At 41.1% G+C, this 18987-nt stretch overlaps 1 protein-coding gene across 1 annotated transcript in view; it reads right to left on the bottom strand.

Annotated features, from left to right (window-relative positions):
- VWA3B (von Willebrand factor A domain containing 3B) overlaps window positions 1-18987 on the bottom strand; it is a 225563-nt gene that overhangs the window by 44804 nt on the left and 161772 nt on the right. The window contains exons 24-25 of the mRNA XM_081265190.1: window positions 6722-6840; window positions 1308-1358 (exon numbers count right to left, since the gene is read on the bottom strand). Of these exons, the coding sequence (XP_081121316.1) occupies window positions 1308-1358; window positions 6722-6840 (170 nt within the window). The remainder of the gene's footprint in view (window positions 1-1307; window positions 1359-6721; window positions 6841-18987) is intronic.

Below are 18987 nucleotides of genomic sequence, written 5' to 3'. Positions count from 1 at the left end.
CAGCCCACCTTTAACCTTTTTTTTTTGGAAGAACATTCTATAGAATCTCTTTGATGTCTCCTGATATAAATAAGGCAGACACGGGCTCCATCTTGGTGTAGAAGCTCGATCCGTCTGATCAGCTTGCCCGTCCTGCACCTGCTTTGAAACTACTTTCTGTGTTCTGTGGTTTTTCCGCTGTTTTTATTTCCCTTAGCTTTTGTTTCTCAGCCAGCCCAATCCACCAAGGGCAACCCCATTCCCACTGCCCACAAGGGATATAGGCGGGAAAAGGGTTTAAGATGAACATGAAAATACAAACTACTGAGTGGGACAAAATATGGGAAAATCCTACGTCTGATAAGTGCTTAACATCTAGAAGACTCACACCTCAACCACCAAAAAATGACCTGGCTTAAGAATGGGTAATGGACTTGGGTGAACATTACCAAAAGTATGCAGATGGCAAGAATGTAAAAAGACATTCAGGATCATTGGTCATTAGAAATGTCTGTTAGAGCCACATGGTCACACATAAAACCCACTAGGTTGACTTTAAATGTTTTTATTTTTGTTTCAAGGAAAGCGGCCAGTACTGGTGGGACATTCCTGTAGGCTGCTGGTGGGGGTACAACATGGAGCAGTCCCTGGGGGCAACAGCTTAGAGGCTCCTCAAAATGTTAAGCATAGAAGTGCCACGTGAGCAGCAAATCCGATCCTGGCCATATCCTCAAGAGAAATGAAAACATGTTCCCATAGGGACGTCTACACAAGGACAATCATAATGTTATTTATGACATTATTCATAATAGCCAGAAAGTGCTAACAACCCAAACTCCCACTTATGGAAGAATGGACAGGCAAACAGAGCTGTGTGTGTGTGTGTGTGTGTGTGTGTGTGTGTGTGTGTGTGTGTGTGTTTTCAATACGTGTGTGTATTCAGTCCCTGATACATGCTACAGCTTGGATGAGCTTTGAAAAGCATCACGTTTCCACATTAACTGAGTAAAATAAGCAGACACCATGTCTCCTGCTGTATGATTCCTTTCTGATGATTCATCCAAAGAGGCAGATTCGTAGGGACAAAAAGCAGACTCGTGCATACCAGGGGCTGGGGAAGGGGTCGTGGGCAGCCATTGCTTCATGGATACCAGGTTTCACTTTCTGCAGTGATAAAAAGATTCTGCACCTAAAGAGGTGGTAGTTTGCCCAACATTTTGAATTCTCTCTATGCCACTGAATTATACACTTCAAAGTTATGGATTTTTACTGACCCGAATTTCGTTGAATTTTTTTTTTTTAACTGAGGAGGGAATAGAAGGGCTTACTTTTGTTTTTCCTCTTGAGATAATGCTTGCCAAACGATTTTATTCAAGCGCCTGTTTAAAAAACAACAACAACAACAATTTAGAAGCAATAATACATTTCACGGCAAAAGTCTGGCCCCAGGATCTAAAGGGCACTGCGTGGGGACCCCAAGCCCAGCCCCATCACTCTGGACTCTGCCAACGTCATCTTAAAGAAACTGGGCGTGAGAGTCTCCCTCCCTCTGCACCAGTGCAGAAGCCTCCAGGCTCTGCGGCGATCACACCAAATATTAAAGAATGGCTCGGCTCAGCTTAATCAGAGTAGGTGCAAACAAACTGGTCCTCATCATGTCTGCATTAAGAAGTTTCCAAACATCCTAAGGAAAATGACTGTGCCTTATCTTGCCTCTGTAGATTCTTCCACTTGGAATTTCAGAGCAAAAGGGTTGTAAGTAAGGATGGGGACACATGTTAGCTTGACCACCTGTGCTCTGGGCGAGGTCACTGACGGGGACCCACAGCACATGGCTCATTCACGTCAACATGCTGAGACCAAAGCCCATCACCGATGGTGTCTTCAGAGAGGAACTGTCAACCCAAGAGCAAAGGAGGAAGTTGGAGCCAGTGGTGTTCCTGTCGGGTGGCTACAGCTGGTCTCCTTGTTACTAATCAGTGATGCTTCATTCAAAGGGTCTCACCCAGCTCTGTGTCCTTATGTTATTACCCCCAAAGCAGGCTTTGTGGGCTGCAGGGCATAGAACCCTGACCGTGAGGAGTGAGAGTCTGGATTCCATGAAAAAAAAAATCTTCAACATAAGGAGGTGGGGGAATGCCACTAGAAGTATTACTCTTCAAGCCACAGGAGCCAGCACCTATGGAGCAGAGTTCTGAGAACACACCTCAGGTAGAGCTCTCTTGACCTGCTTGCCCATCTGGAGCCTGGGGGACAGGGCAAAAGAGTTTGGGGGTGGGCATAACCCGGGACAGAGTTCACTTAGCATCTCCTCTTCCTGGTCATGTGGCTCTGGGCAGTGCCCAACTTCTTTGTCAAATGGGGACAGCAACAGTTAGAACTCCTGGGGTAGCCGTGGGGACTCCCTGAGGTAGCTGAGCACAGCACAGAATCATGTGGGACATGATTCTATGCTGTGCTCTGTAAGTAGGTGATAGCGCAAGAGGAGGAGGGGATGTGCCCGCTCTGTGCTTCTGTCCCACCGAAGTATTCTGGTTCTTTGGGGTCAATTTGGAAATTGGGTTTCTTTAATCACGTGATTCATGTAACAATAATCAAGGCTCCCGAGACTTATGGAAAAGATTTATAGTATGCATTTTGTTGTGCTCTTATTTAAAAGAAATATTCAACCCCCTCTTAAATCTCCACTTGAAAATGGGCTCAGTGTGGTGGGGAGGGGGAGTGGACAAGGGCTCTTGCCCAGCACGGGCCTGGGCTGAGAACTCCGTATCCATCCCTGTGCTGCTGGCTGAGCCCACGGGGCAGAACTTTTGAAAATGTTTTCTCATCAATAAAACAAGGATACCATTACTTGTCCTTGGCACTGAGAGGCTGAAGTGAGAGATTTCTGATCACCTATGAAGTGACCAGAAATAACTCCATGTCCATTGTTCCCAGGTTCTAAAGAAGGGCCAGGCTTGGAAACTTGCAGACACCATTGGTGAATGTGGATCCAATTAGCTAGCACATGTCCTGAATTTTAATTCAACCCTTTAGGAGAGGTTTTTTCGAAAGCACATCATCTAAGCAAGAATTCATTTATATTTCATATACACCTTGTACATACAACCTGAAAGTAACTTGATAGAATATTTTAGTGTTCCTGCATTTTGGCTCTGATCTTTCATATGAGACCAGGTGTGAAATTTTCCATTTTTGGCATCATATGGGCACTTAAGACTTTTTAGATTTTGGAGCATTCTGGATTTTGGATTTTCAGAGCGGAGATCTTGAACTTGCAGTGACTGAAAGGTTTTTCACTCAGAAGTAGGAAATGGGACGAATCATTACCACATCTGTACTGGGGTTTTGCTTTTAAGAAAGAAGCACATTTTTGCCTGGGAATGGGGCGTCCTTGTCCTTCCTGAAGCCTTGGGGAAAATGTGAGCCCAGTGGGAAGAGCCTGGTGACAAGGACAGTGCAGGTATTCATGGTTACTTCATGATCACCAGACTCAGGGAAGGAGAGGGGGAAATAATTCACATTAATTGCTCTTTAAATATGATTTACATAGGCCTTGTGAGAGCCCTGTGAGATGAGTTCTATTGTAAATAAGGAATCTGAGGCTCATGAATGTCGTACACTTGCCCAGCATGAGCCTCAGGGCCCCGAGGGAAACCTACAAGCTCTGTCTGACCCCAAAGCTCCAGCTGGTGGCCGTGCGCCAGGCTTTCACAGACTGGTGATTATAGGACACAAATATCTGAATCACACAAGGAAACAACATTAGAATTTGAGTGGTACCATGATGTTACATTTGGAATACTTGACTTTGAAAAATTATAACAACTAAACTGGAATTATATCAAATTTGAATTAAATGGTCAAATATACAAACACCTGCAAGGAGGAACAGATAAGGGGGAAACAAGGTTGGCCAGCCCCTGGCTCTGGAGCTAACAGCCCCGGGTTAGGAGCAGAGGTGGTCAGCAAGCCTGAGGACTGGGCAGTAGCAGTGAGTCCCCTGAGGGCCACATGCAGGCGGGCAGTAGAAAGGGCCTGTGGAATGGCCCCTCCGAGGAGGTGACTGGTGCTGAGGCAAGAAGGATGGGGGGCCCAGGGCGGGACAGTAGCAAGGCAGGAAGAGGAGCTAAGTTCCTGAAGGCCCTTCGGGAAATGCCCGAAAGGAAGCATCAGAGCCATGGGGAAGGGTGAGCCTTGGAATAGCCTGTCCCACCTGTGACAGAAAGGTGGAGGGCAGGCTGAGGTGCCTCCTTAATCCAAACATCCCCAATCCAAAACCTGTCGACCTTCCCCACCTGACACCACAGTGGAAAATATCCAAACCACTAAACTCTTGTGCACAGAATAATTTTAAATATTGCTCAAAATTACCTCCCAGCTATGTATATATGGCGTTTATGAAACCTAAGTGAATTTTATTTGGACGTGGGTCTTCTCCCCAGGATAGCTCATGTTACATAGGGAATTATCCAAAATCTGAAAAAACGAATTCCAAATCTGAAATACTTGTGATCCTAAGCATTTTGGAACAGATGCCCTCAACCTGAGCTGAGGAGCCCACGGAGGCCACTGATGGAGCCCACATACCATGGCCTCGATTCTTAAGGGAGGCCCAATGGAAGAGGCTCCAGTTGGAGGGGGGCTTGGAGAGGCCTGTGACGGACATGGTAGGCCAAGGCCTCTTAGTGGGATGGATTGGCACTCCCTGTAGGCAGGAGTCAAGCTCTGTACTTTCTTCTTTTTTAAAAAAAAATAATTATGTATATTATTTATATTTTCTGTGAAGGGATACATACATTTTTATATATTAATTTAGTGGTATTTATTTTATTTCTGACTTTTAAAAAATTTGTTCTTTTTAGGTATACATGACAGTAGAGTATATTCTGACATATCATACACACGAAGTACGACTTCCCATTCTTGTGGTTGAACATGATGTGGAGTTTCACTGGTCGTGTGTTCATATATGAACGTAGTAAAGTGATATCTGATTCATTCTACTATCTCTCCAATTCCCATCCCTTCTCCCTTCCCTTCATTCCCCTTTGTCTAATTCAATGAACTTCTATACCTCCCTTCCCTTCCCCCTTATTATGGGTTAGCATCCACATATCAGAGAGAGCATTCAGCCTATGGTTTTGGGGGGCTGGCTTATTTCACTTGGCATGATAGTCTCCAGTTTCACCCATTTACCATCAAATGCCATAATTTCATTCTTCTTTATGGTTGAGTAACATTCCATTGTGTGTAGACACCACATTTTCTTTATCCATTCATCTATTGAAGGGCAGCTAAGTTGGTTCCATAGTTTAGCTATTGTGAATTAAACTGTTATAAACATTGATGTGGCTGTGTCCCTGTAGTATGCTGATTTTAAGCCCTTTGGGTATAAACCTAGGAGTGGGATAGCTGGGTCAAATGGTGGTTCCATTCCTAGATTCCTGAGGAATCTCCATACTGCTTTCCAGATTGGTTGCACCAATTTGGAGTCCCACTAGCAATGTATGAGTGCCTATACTTATTTTGAACACATAGTAGGCCCACCACAAAATGACTAGAGATTAATAAATGCTGGCCTGGCTACATGATTGACTTTTGTGTTTTTATTTCATTTTTTCTCATATGTAGTAGAGAAAGAAAGACAAACAAAAAACAAAAAAACAAGAGCCCAGCTTCCAGAAAGAAGAGCAGTCTTGCCTGAAGAATCTGGGCACAGTCCAGGTCTAAGAGCTGTGTATCAAGGATTAATTCTATGCTGGGGTGGAAGATGGCACTGTTGAGTCAGCTTGGTCATCTTGAACTTGATACAAAAAGTTTTTGTTTTTGTTTTGTTTTTTGTACCAGGGATTGAACTCAGGGGCACTCAACCACTGAGCCACATCCCCGGCCCTATTTTTTATTTTATTTAGAGACAGGGTCTCACCAAGGTGCTTAGCGCCTCGCTGTTGCTGAGGCTGGCTTTGAACTCATGATCCTCTTGCTTCAGCCTCCTGAGCCGCTGGGATTGTAGGCGTGTGCTACTGTGCCCGGAGGTACAAAAAGTTTCAAATAATAATCTATTTGTATAGAGTTGTCCCTCAGTATCCATGGGGGTTAGTCCCAGGACCTCCTGCCCACCCCCAGATACCAAATCCAAGGATGCCCAAGCCCTTCCATAAAAAGACATACCCAGTATGTCCACGGAGCCTATCCACAGTCTCCTGTACACTTAAAATCTTCTCTAAATTGCCTATAATGCCTAACACAGGGTAAATGCCATGTAAATAGTTGTTCTGTGGGCATTGTCTGAGGAGTCGTGACAAGAAAACCAAGTCTATTCATATGCAGCGCAGATGCAATTTTTTTCTTTTGCATATTTTCAATCCATGGGTCATTGAATCAGCCAATGCAGACCCCCACAGATATGGAGGGCTGGATCTGTGATCTTCCACAGTCATTTTACAGAACGTTAGATGTGGAAATGACCCAATTCACTGGGCCAAGAGGAAAAGCTAACGGAACATGAGGTTTCTGTCGAGGCTGGAAAGGGAAGATGGTTTCTCGAGAACTCTTGGGAATATTCGGGTACGTAAGAATTCCCTACATAGCTGCTTATATGAATGTTGGATGATTTTTAAATAGCTGCTTCAAATTAAAAACAAACAAACAAAAACTCAAGCCAAACAAGGGCACGTGAGAAAAAACAGGCTGAAACAAATTCTGTGTCCGCTGAAGAGCGGTCGGGACTGGTACTCACTTTTCATAGGATTTAATGGCCTGCTCCACTTTCTGCTTGTAGATATTGAGTTTGACTCCTTGGGGATTGATCAGTGTCATCTTATTCGTGTCGTTGCACACATGTGCCAGAGGAAATACCTACAGGCCGAAACCAAAGGAAAGCAGGTGTCACTTGACAGGTCCCCACGTGCCTGCAGAGCTGGAGCTGCAGGGCCGTGGGCTGTTTTTCCAACTATAAAATCAACGACTTATAAATGTAGAAAAGTGGAAGGTGGAGGGAGTCATGAACCATAAGGATCAGATGTCATTGCTAACTTTTCTCTTCCAGGTCTTAAAACTCTATATTTTAAAACTACATTTTAAAACACCACATCATCACAACACCCAAAACACCAACACCCAAAACCCAAAACTCTTCAGGAAACCCTACTTAGCATTGAGTATGATTTCCAAGAGCATCTATCAAGTTGGAAAGAGCAGGCAATAAAAAATAGGACTCCTTAAATATACATAATTATTACATGTTCATAAAAAATTTGAAAAATTATTAATAATACATTATTATTATTGTATTATTGATACATATTATTAATACAATAATAACAATGTTAATATTGTATTATTATTATTATTAATACATTGTTAAGCACACACCTGCCAAAAGGAAATGGATCTCATTGTTGCTTTTTTGTAAGTGACTTAGTTGAATTAATCATCTTTTTAATATATTTATTTCATATTTCCTTCTTTTGAGAATATCTGATGTTGGTTCATATCTCTTGGCTATTTTTCCTCTTGGCTGGCAAACGAGGAAGGAATAGTGGCTCCAAGAATAGCAGAGTACCAAAAATAGAGACTTTTCTGGGTTCTGCTTCCCGCACCTGGTACTTACTTGTGGGTTTGGGATACCTCTGATTCCATGCCAGTCAATTCCAGGGAGAAAAATGGTCAACTTATCGCTGATTGGGTGGAACTTCAAACTCTGGTATCCCTCCCCAGTTCTCTCGGGACCATTTCCATGTCAGTTAATTGGTCACCTAAGTACTCTGTCCAGGATTTATAGTTGTATCAAGTGGAGAAACAGGGTGAAGGACTCACTCCATCTTCCCTGGAACCAGAACCCTCTATCATATTCTTCTGTTCCCAAGACTTCTTTTCATCTTAATCATTTTATATTTGCCTATTTGCATATTACCCGTCTCTCCCTAGCAGAATGTGAGCTCTGTGCAGGAACTTTGTTTCAGTCACTACTAAACTGCTACCACCTAGCACAGTACCTGGAAATTCATAGGCCCTCACCAAATATTTGTTGATAAATGATAGACATATACTCATCAAAAGATATATTCCAAGTTGGGTGTAGTGGTGCATCCCTGTAGGCCCAGCTCCTTAGGAGGCAGAGGCTGGAGGATAACTGGAGCTCAGGAGTTTAAGAACAGCCTGGGCAATGTGTAAGATTCCTATATTTAATAATAATAATAATAATAATAATAATAATATAGGTATATTCTATTCTTTAACATTTAAACAAAAAGAAAAAATTGAATAGGAAAATACTAAGCTGTACTATCGTTGTTCCAAAATCATATGATATTCTGATCATAATGAACATGAAGACATTTTGGAAATGTGGGAAATTATTTTAAAAAGTAAAATTTTAAAATTTGTTCTAATTAGTTATACATGACATGAGAATGCATTTTTGACACATTGTACACAAATGGAGCATAACTTCTCATTGCTCTGAAGAAGTAAATATTTTACTTTTAATTAGGATGATAGATTTCATGGTTTTCTGTTCCTCCCTGCCACTAAAATCTTCCCAAAACTTTGTTATTATTATTTAATAAAATAATTCATAGAAAGAAAGAAAAAGAAGGACAGAAGCATAGTTGATAAAAGATGGATGTAAAAAGATGGACAGAAATGTGAATGGTGAGCAGGGCTAAAGCCATGGTTATTGATTCTGGCTCCAAAGATGGCGAGGCAGTGGGAGCTCAGCGCCTGCAAAGCAAGTGGGACCAAATGGGACCATGAGTGCTCTGGAAAAGAAGTCACATCAGTGACTGATGTCAACTGGCACAAGGGTCTCAGCCCCGAAAGAAGGCCCTACCTAGTGAAAGGACACTCCTGTGGTTTTACAACCAGGCACTAAACCAGACCACTTTTTGTCTCTGTGATAGCCATAATATCACCATGGAACAAACACCCTAAATATCCATGGTGTTGTCCCTGGTGTTGAGGGCCAAGAGGATGGATTTAGGCAACTTCAAATAGAAGAGCAAAGAAAAAAGAACACAAATGCCAAAAATATTAGTTGAGGAAATTAACAAACAAAATGTCAATGCACTTAAATTAATTTTATGAGCCATCTCTAAACATGACTTTAATTATTATTAAAATGACTTACAACTAATCTGTTCAAAGACAAAAAAGATAAAACTACAAAACTTTACTCAAGTACCACAAGAAGCAATGGATGTCAAAGAAAAATTAAGAAGTATGATTGCCCACTATTCCAATAACTTAGATGAAAAATAACAACTATATTTTTAAAAAACTACAAAAAAAATTTAAAAATCTATCTTAAAAAAAAGACAATGGAACTGAAACAAAGATGGATCTTAACAGAATAAATTCTAGAGCAGACAAAATAGTCTTTAAGAATGGGTGAATGATAATACTGGATGCCTTTCCCTTTCTATATCACAGAAAGGCCAAAAGCCAAAAATTATAGATAAATAGATGATAGGTAGGTATATGTATAAAGAGACAGAGAATCTTTTATATTAATAGAAATTTCAAAAGAACAGATTATCAGAGAGGCAACATTGGGGAAATGTCCTCCAAGATTTTACAAAATGGCAGCTATATTTCTAGCTTTACCCTTCTGAGGACTGGAGATTGCATTACCTGCTAGACCATGATTAGTCAAGCTCTTTGTGAGAAAGGAATTGGGTGTGGTCTCGGTCTCTGTAGTTTGGGGGAGGAGGTCCATTATGCAGAAGGTCAGGGTCAACAGTGTTTTAAGGGTCAGCTTGCTTGGAGTGGGGGGTCTGCAGCAGGGTTCAGAGCTTCAGCTGTTGCCCCATCAGGGGTCTGATGAACAGTGGCCGCCTGACTGTTTTCTGTGTCACGAGCAAATGTGACTCCATTTTGTTTTTATCCCTTGACAATAGGAGTTTTAAACCTGGAGAACAATGCTTTAGTGCTCTTTGTACTAAAAGTTTTAAAACATACATAGAAATATAGACTGCTGTTTACCTCTGGGGGGAGAATGGGATCAAAAAAGGTGATACACGGTCCTCAACTTTATCTGCGATGCTTTATTTATTTTAAAGCATATCTAACACAGGAATAAGATGAGGTTTACAATGACCAACTGCGATTACTTCTCAAAATCTGGGATTCAGGGCAAGTGAAGAGAGGCGGGTAGGACTTTCTTAACTATTTAGTTCTTTTTTTTTTTTCAAATACATAAATTAATTATTAGTTTTTGTTCAAATACATAAATTAATTTTATAATTAAACCATCAAGACTCAAACAAACCCACCAACTGGCAAAGATTTAGAAAACCAAAGAGAAAGAAATGAAGTTACAGGTCACATGGTCCAACCTCGCTACTTAAAAACCAGCCAGTGGCTTCTGAACAATCTGGTCAAAAGGAAGGGACCAGAACACTGGATTAAAGGTGGCACCACTAGGCTTTGAGACTGAAGCTTGTGTTCGTGGGGAACAAACATCTCTCAAAATAGAGCTACGGGTCATATACACTTTCAAAGGGAAAAAAAAAGTCATCTCTGTGGAATGAGAGACACATTTTTATCTCCCTTGGGGGGGGGAACCCCCAAACTTTAGAAGTCTATAAATAGCTCTCCTAGTTTGTCAACTAATGCCTCAGCTATAAATCCATACCCCTGAATACTTAGTAGCATTATAACATTTCACCACGATCATCTTGACTCTTGGACTTAAGAAACCCCATTCATGGGTTACTTCCCTCTTTTGTGGACTTCGATCTCATGCCTTCCATGGTCATGGCCGACTTCAGTGTGGTCATTCAAATTGGCTTGTATGCACCCACTCCTCCCCCCTTTCTGCATGCAGATTTGGGGAAAGACAAAGGCATAACCCCACACCTTCTGTCTGTGGTCTTAGTTTTTACAGCATGGTGCTGGCCCAGCAGGTCAGATGCGACACCCTCTTTATGATGTCGAACTTAATGTGACTCTGAGGTCATAAGGGGCGTTCTCAGGGCTGGGGGGACCAGAAGCAAGCCAGTGGGGAGGGAAGTGGGGCTCACGAGGAAGCTGAGGATAATAAAAGCCCCCGATCATGCCACTTTTGAATGTGGCTCGCTTATTAATACAGTGAGGGACCCTGTGGACCATAGTTGATAGCAAAAGGAAGCCTGGAGGTACTGCTGCTTCCATTTTCTTGAGGCTGACCCAGAGGCCTTACCAAATCGGTACTGATGATCACATCCTTTGGGACAACAGTTTGTGAGGGTTGTGTGAGTGCAGAGACAGACAGACAGGGACAGAATGAGGGGGAGAGAGAGAGGGAGGAGAGGTCCTGACCACAAACGCAGAGGAAACTGCTAGAATTCATGGTCAGGCCAATTTGGGCTGATTATGTTAGAAATCTTCTGTTAGATCAAATACCCAAAGGCAACCACTGAACTCAAGAGCAATTTTTTAAAATTATTTTTTGACATTCTCATGAGGTCTTCTTTTTTAAAAAAGTTAGTTCTAACTAGTTATACATGGTAGGAGAATGTATTTGACATATTTTACATACATGAATAACTTCTCATTCTTTTGGTTGTACATGATGCAGAATTACGTTGGTCGGGTAATCATACATGCACATAGGGAAATGATGTCCCATTCATTCTACTATCTTTCATATTCCCAATGCCCTCCCTTCCTTTCGTTCCCCTTTGTCTAATCCAAAGTACTTCTATTCTTCCCTAACCCCCACCCCACCCCTATTGTGAATTAGCATCTGCAAATAAGACAAAACATTCAGCCTTTGGTTTTTAGGGATTGACTTGTTTCACTTAGCATGATAGTCTAGAGTTCCACTTATTTACTGGCAAATGCCATAATTTCCTTCTTCTTTATGGCTGACTAATATTCCAGTGTGTGTGTGTGTGTGTGTGTGTGTGTGTGTGTATCACATTTTTTTTCCATTCATCTGTTGAAGAGTACCTATGTTGGCTCCATAGTCTAGCTGTTGTGAATTGAACTGCTATAAACATTGATGTGGCTGTGTCACTGTAGTATGCTGATTTTAAGTTCTTTGAGTATGAATTTAGGAGTGGGATAATTGGGTCAAATGGTTCCGTTCCAAGTTTCCTGAGGAATCTCCATACTGTTTTTCTAGAGTGGTTGCACCAATTTTCAGTCCACCAGCAATTTTCCCCCACAACTGTGCTAACGTTTGTGGTTGCTTGTATTTCAAGAACAACTTTATTAATAATGATAATGGTACTTATCCTCACTCTCTACAGATATTAGGCAGTCTCTGCATACTTTTTCATTCAGTCCCTTTATAGTCAAATGCATTTATTGCTGTTTTTGTTATATGGCTTCTCTTTCCATATCAAACTCCAGAGTTCTTTAGGCTCTTTTAAAAAATAGTAGTTACTGGCACAATACATGTACAAAGTCATCATTTATTGAATACACAAGAGAGTAAAACTATATACAAATTAGAATAATGACTAAGGCCCCAAGACTTTTTCTTTTAAATTCATCTTATTATAAAGCATAAATAAGTTTGAATTCTACCAAATTTAAATTCTTGGTCATTGAAGCATGGGATGAAGCATAACTCTGTTGTTTTTAAAGAATATCTTAAGACTATTTTAAAAGAATATTTTAAGAATATGCCAAGTATATGAATAATATAAAAATATTTAAGAACTGTATTTAGTTTATATAAGAAAACTGTTTGCAAATGATAAAATAATTGAATATTAAAATGAAATATGGTACCATTTTTACATAGCAACTGAAAAATTTGGGGTTTTGTTTTGTTTTACTATTCTGCTTTAGTGAAAGACATAGGAAAATGGACATTCATTAAACTCCAAATAAGCTACCTAATAACAGGAGGAACAATTAAGTAAATTGTAGTAGTTCATATTATTGAATAATAGAGCAATCATTGAAATTCATCCAAAAATGGTCATTATGAGGAAAAACATTCAGAACTCGGGCTAAATGAAGAAAATAGAATACAAAACTATAGGTGGGTGCCCTGGCACATGTCTGTAATCCCAGAAGTTCAGGATGCTAAGGCAGGAGAATCATGAGTTCAAAGCCAGCCTCAGCAACTTAGCGAGGTGCTAAGCAACTCAGTGAGACCCTGTCTCTTAGTAAAATATTTAAAAGGGCTGGGGATGTGGCTCAGTGGTTAAGTGCCCCTGGGCTCAATCTCTGGTACAAAAAAAAAAACAAAAAAAACAAAAAAAAAAAACCACACACACACACACACACACACACACAATACCAAACTACAGACACAGCTATTACCTGCTAAACTAGAACCATCCCAAACATTTTGAAATTGAGAAAACAGTATGGAAATAGAGATTATTATATATTTATTCTTCAATCCTGTCTGAATTCACCAATGTCACTATTTTTCAACTAAAGCAGTGTTTCCATTAAACATCCAGAACTTACTACCAAATCGGCCAAGGAGAGGTTCTGATTGGATGTGTGTAATGAACAGGCAAATAGTGCAAATCCCACATGAATAAATACCATGGATGCAATAGCTATTGCAATGGTGCACACGGCTGAGTGCTAATGTGACACGTCCTCAGCTTTCAGCTCCACAGAACAGACAGAAGGCAGGCCACCAAATTAACTGGCACATCGGCGTGTGAAGAAGGTCACTCGTAAGCCCATGAAAACCTGTTACCGAGACGGTGATGGTATCTCAGCATTTTTAATTCAGACCTGTAAAGAGCTGAGGAGCTTCATGCTGACAGTGAATAATGTTCATGAGAGATGCTGAGCAAAAGGCAGGTACCAAGTAGGATGTTCAGTTTGACTTCATTGGGGAAAAACAAAACCAAAAAGCAAAAAATATGTGTCGTGGAAAAGGTCTAACCAGAGAAAGCGCCAGGTGAGTCACCCCTGGGGGATTCTAACTCTATTGTTCCTTTCCTTTCCACTTACCTGTAGTTTCTGATCTTTCTGTACAATGAAAAGAATTATAAACACACACACACTTGCACACACACACACACATATCTTCTGCAATAACCATCATTTTAAAATTTTACTTTAAAAAGCTTTTCAATCAATATATAGCTTTATGTTCAAGGCCAATGTAGTGGAAAGCAACAAGATGTCACGACTTTGGGAGCATTCCAGATCTCTTGCACCTGACGTTCCTTGTCAGCTAGGTGAGGATGACCAGCCACAGCTCAGGCTGCTCTGAGTTTCAGATGAGACACTTGAGTGGTATTAAGTGCTTCTCTCAGAGCCCAATGTGTGACGAGGGTCTGTTTCATAATAGATCAGGGACCTTGTCACAGTCCTTCAGGAGTAAATGATAAGAGCTGTGGCATAAATGCACACATCTATGTACACAATCCAGCGTCAATCAAAGCAGGAAGCCTTGATGGGACCCTGAGAAAGCTAGGATGGTGACATTGATGATGGATGGTAATGCAGGTTCTCCAGAATGCAGACAGATGTTTCCAGATGATTCCAATCTTTTTTTTTTTTTTCAAAGCAATTAGCAATGAAGAGCTTCGAATTCTAGGTTCCTCAGACGGTTGAGGCCGTTTTGTCCTGTATACGACGTGGTGATGGACCAATCTTTTTTGCAAGAGGGGAGATAAAATGATCTGGCTCACTTTGCATCTTGTAATGAAGCGTTGCCAGGGCAACCTCTCTGCTCAACACTTCATTTCCAAGGTGACAGATTTGATGCTGGTCCAGGAAACTAAAAACTGAAACTGCATTGGGTTCCAGAAGAAGAGCGGGCCCAAACGTAAGTCATGAATGAAAGAAACAGAGGGGACAAAATCAAACGCTGCTTCACAGCTCAGCCCAGGCAGACGTGGCCACTCACAGGAGAGGGCAAGTCAATCAAAGTTCTCAGTGAAGCCAGAGGAGGTGCAAGCATGGTGCCCTCCAGCTCCAGTCTACTTGATCATAAAATGTTTGGTCCAAATCTCAAAAAGCTATATATATAATGAGGTAGGGGATATTTTAGATATTATCGCTATTTTTTTTCTATTTATAGCTGAGGGTTTCTTCTAGTCAAATAAAATATTAGGGAATAAAAGATAAAAATGCAAGACATTTGAAATTTACTTAGTTATTTTGGAATAGAACACATTGTTTTCCATTTTAGTTACCCTACTCTGCAGTAGATCTCAAAACCTGTTCCTCCTGCCTATGTGAAACTGTACCCTTTACCAACACTCCCATCGGGACTCCCTCCACTCTAGCTGACCGTCGTTCTACTTTCTATTTCTATGAGTTCAACTTTTTTTTTTTAGGTTTAGGTTCTACATATAAATAAAATCAAGCAATGTCATCATTAAAAAAACTGACAAATGAAAATTAAAACTATACTGAGATTCCATCTCATTCCAGTCAGAATGGCAATTATAAAGAATACAAGTGACAATAAATGTTGGTAAGGATGTGGGGGAAAAGGTTCACTCATACATTGCTGGTGGGACTGCAAATTGGTGCAACCACTCTGGAAAGCACAATGGAGAGTCCTCAGAAAACTTGGAATGGAGCTACTATTTGACGCAGTTATACACCCAAAGAACTTAAAATCAACATACTACAGTGACACAGCCACATCAATGTTTGTAGCAGCTTAATTCACAATAGTTAAACCACAGAACCAATCTATGTGCTCTTCAGCAGATGAATTGATTAAGAAAAATGTGGTATAATATATACAATGGAATATTACACAGCTAATAATGAAATCATGGCATTTGCCAGGAAATAGATGGATCTAGAGATCCATCTATTTCCTGGCAAATAAGTGAAATAAGCCAACCCCCACAAACCAAAGGCTGAATGTTCTCTCTGACATGCGGATACTAACCCACAATAAGGTGGGGTGGGGGGATAAAAGTTCAGTGGATTAGACAAAAGGGAATGAAGGGAAGGGAGGGAAGATGGGAATAGGAAAGACAGTAGAATGAATCAGACATCACTTTCCTATGTTCATACATGACTACATGACCAGTGAAACTCCTCATCATGTACAACCTCAAGAATGGGAAGTTGTACTCCATATGTGTATGATATGCCAGAATACACTCTACTGTCATGTACATCTAAAAAGAACCACAGCAACAGAAAAAGAATAGGCAAGTTCTGGCACAGTGGTGCACAGCCAGCAACCAAGGAGGCTGGAGGATTGAAAGTTTGAGGTCAGCCTGGGCAACTTAATGAGACCCTTTCTCAAAATAAAAAATGAAAAAGGAACGGGGATGTAGCTCAGCAGGACAGTACCCCTGGGGTCAATTCCCAATAGAGGATGAAAGAAAGAGAGAGAGAGAGAGAGAGAGAGAGAGAGAGAGAGAGAGAGAGAGAGAAGCAAAAATAAAAGAAAGAAAAGCAATGGAGGTGATATATATGTTAACGAGCTTAATTTAATCATGAATAATGCCACATTGTGCATATATCAAAACATCAAATTGTACCCCATCAATGTATACAATTATGATTTGTCAATCAAAAATAACATAATTTTTGCAGGGGTGTGATGGCCTATTCAAGGCCTGCCTGGGCAATTGAGCAAGACCCCATCTCAAAAAAAAAAAAAAAAAAGATTATAAAAGGTTGGCATTGTAGCTCAGAAGCAGAACTCTCCTGGGTTCAATCCCCAGTACCAATAAAATGAAATAAACTTGAAAATATTTTAAGTACAGAGTATGCTTTGATGATAAAATTGAGATTTATTGCAGTATATGTCTTGCACCACCAAGAGTTTTTCTCTTCCTACCAATAAGAGGGGATGGGTTTGCTGGCAGCTGGCGCCTGTCCCTTGAAAATGTCCACCCCCTTTGGCTTTGCTTTCTAGGGGCAGAAGACTGGAATGTTCTAACGCCAGGACTCTCACTACTTCCCCTCCCGTCCTCTTCCTTCTAGATCATCCAGGCTGCAATCTTGATAACAGTCTTGACATTTTTCTCTGCCAGCCACACACTGCTCAGCCCTGTGCACTTGACTCAATAATGGCCTTGGATCCACTCGGGGCCCCACTAGGTCTGAGCTGCCCACAGCGTGCCTCCCCCCCCCCCCAGCCCCTTGCATCTTCCCAACCTCGCTGCTCTCCCCCCAGCCTGCTCATGGCAGCCAGGACCTCAGATTAGTTTTCTCTCGTCTGCTGAGAGCCCTTCATTCCCCTCAGGATGAAGTTCAAACTCCTCAGTTCAGCCAAGGTGCTCCCTTCATCAACCTGGAGGATTCCCAGAACAAACGCTGGCCCACAGGCTGGCCCACAGCAGCCCCTGCCAGGGACCCTCCACCTCCTCCACTTCATGACGCTGACACCTGCTAAGACCAACCTTCCCTGATAAGGAATCAAGTTGGGGCCTCTCCCGCACGTCAGCTGTCCTCCTTGGCATGTATTCCAGAGCCCAGCACTGGCATGCAGAAGGCATGTAATTAAATGCCTCTAAGTACTACCCACTGTATGCATTACTTCTTCTAATACTATAGCAATCTCAGAGTAAGTAATAATGCTCCTCCCAGAGCACACATGTATAGGACGCATCCCAAAGAACTGATTTCTGTCTGTGGGACTGTTATTATGTTTGCTTCTACAGCATATGAGCCAGCGAGGGGTGGGCAGGTTGAAGAACAGTTCATACCCGCACACCACCTTCAGCACCACCAGCGCATCTCCACACCCACAAAGCATATCACCAACAGCATCATAGGGTTCCTCTTCAGGAAAGGGCCCTATCCTACACTGCCTGTGGGGGTACAGACTGGTGAAAGTGTAAAATGTATTTAGAGAATGATTTGGACTTCCCCGTCAAAATGGAAAATGCACAGGTCCTTTGGGTCCAGCAATCCCACTGGAGGGAATCTCCCAAAGGTCATCTTGTCCATGTGCCAACAAATCTGTGTGCAGTGAAATCTACAGGGAAGGAAGGACATGATGTAGGTGTCCCTTAATAATACGGAAGAACATTGCAACTGAAGCGAGTAAGACTGACCCAGATCTATGGTGTGGAAAGGTCTTTAAGACACATTTTTTCTTTTTTTTTTTTTTTATGTTTTTTAGTTGTCAATGGATTTTTATTTAATTAATTAATTTATTTATATGCAACACTGAGGATCAAACCCAGGGCCTCACGCATGCCAGGCAAGTGCTCTACCACTGAGCCACAATTCCAGCCTTCTAAGACACATTTTTCAAAAGACCAAACAGCAAATCCATATGGTATTGCCTTATTTATATTGATTAAAATTATTATGTATAAATAGCATGTTATATACACACACACACATTGATCCGTGTGTGTATAGAAAAAGAATTAGAAGGAAATTCACCAAACTATTCAGTGTTCCCTTCATGTCAGAGAAGCATCCAGAGATTCCTCTGAAGACTTTTATATGGGTTAAATTATTCATGCTGAAAATCTATTCATACATCACTCATCAGATAAAAAAACTAATTAACTAATTAACAATCGAGTTCTTTTTGTATTTTCACCATCTTCTCTTTTGCTGTTAATTCTGCTTTTCTTAACTTTTCCTCAGTATGTAATTCATGTAGGTTCAGAGTTAATCTACAATAAAAACATACAAGCATATAAATAAAAAACAAACATTAGGGGCTGGGGTTGTGGCTCAGTGGTAGTGTACTCATCTGGCCTGTGTGAGGCACTGGGTTTGATCCTCAGCACCACCATAAAAATAAATAAATAAAATAAAGGTATTGGGTCCATCTATAATTAAAAAAAAAAAAACATTACCAACAATCACACCCCCAGCCAAACTGTTAACATTTGATAAAAGAAAGAAGGGAATGAGGAGGTACTCTGTCCACCTGTGCCGAGCACACCTATAACCCAGCGGTCAACACACGACACGTGCAGTTTTGTGCCCTGATCTTTCCGTTCAGTATGATATTGAGGATTTCCCCCAGGTCATTACTTATCCTTCAGAAATGTATTTAATGAGTATACAATTTGTGATTATAGGAATGTACTTAGTAGGTATTTAGATTGACTTCAAGTTTCTCATTTTTAGATGTAAGCCATCAAT

Source organism: Spermophilus citellus, assembly GCF_964194105.1.
Source record: "Spermophilus citellus genome assembly, chromosome: 13".
NCBI lineage: Eukaryota > Metazoa > Chordata > Mammalia > Rodentia > Sciuridae > Spermophilus > Spermophilus citellus.
The sequence above is the reverse complement of the archived record's forward strand: the minus strand, read 5'-3'. Positions and strand labels throughout refer to the sequence as shown.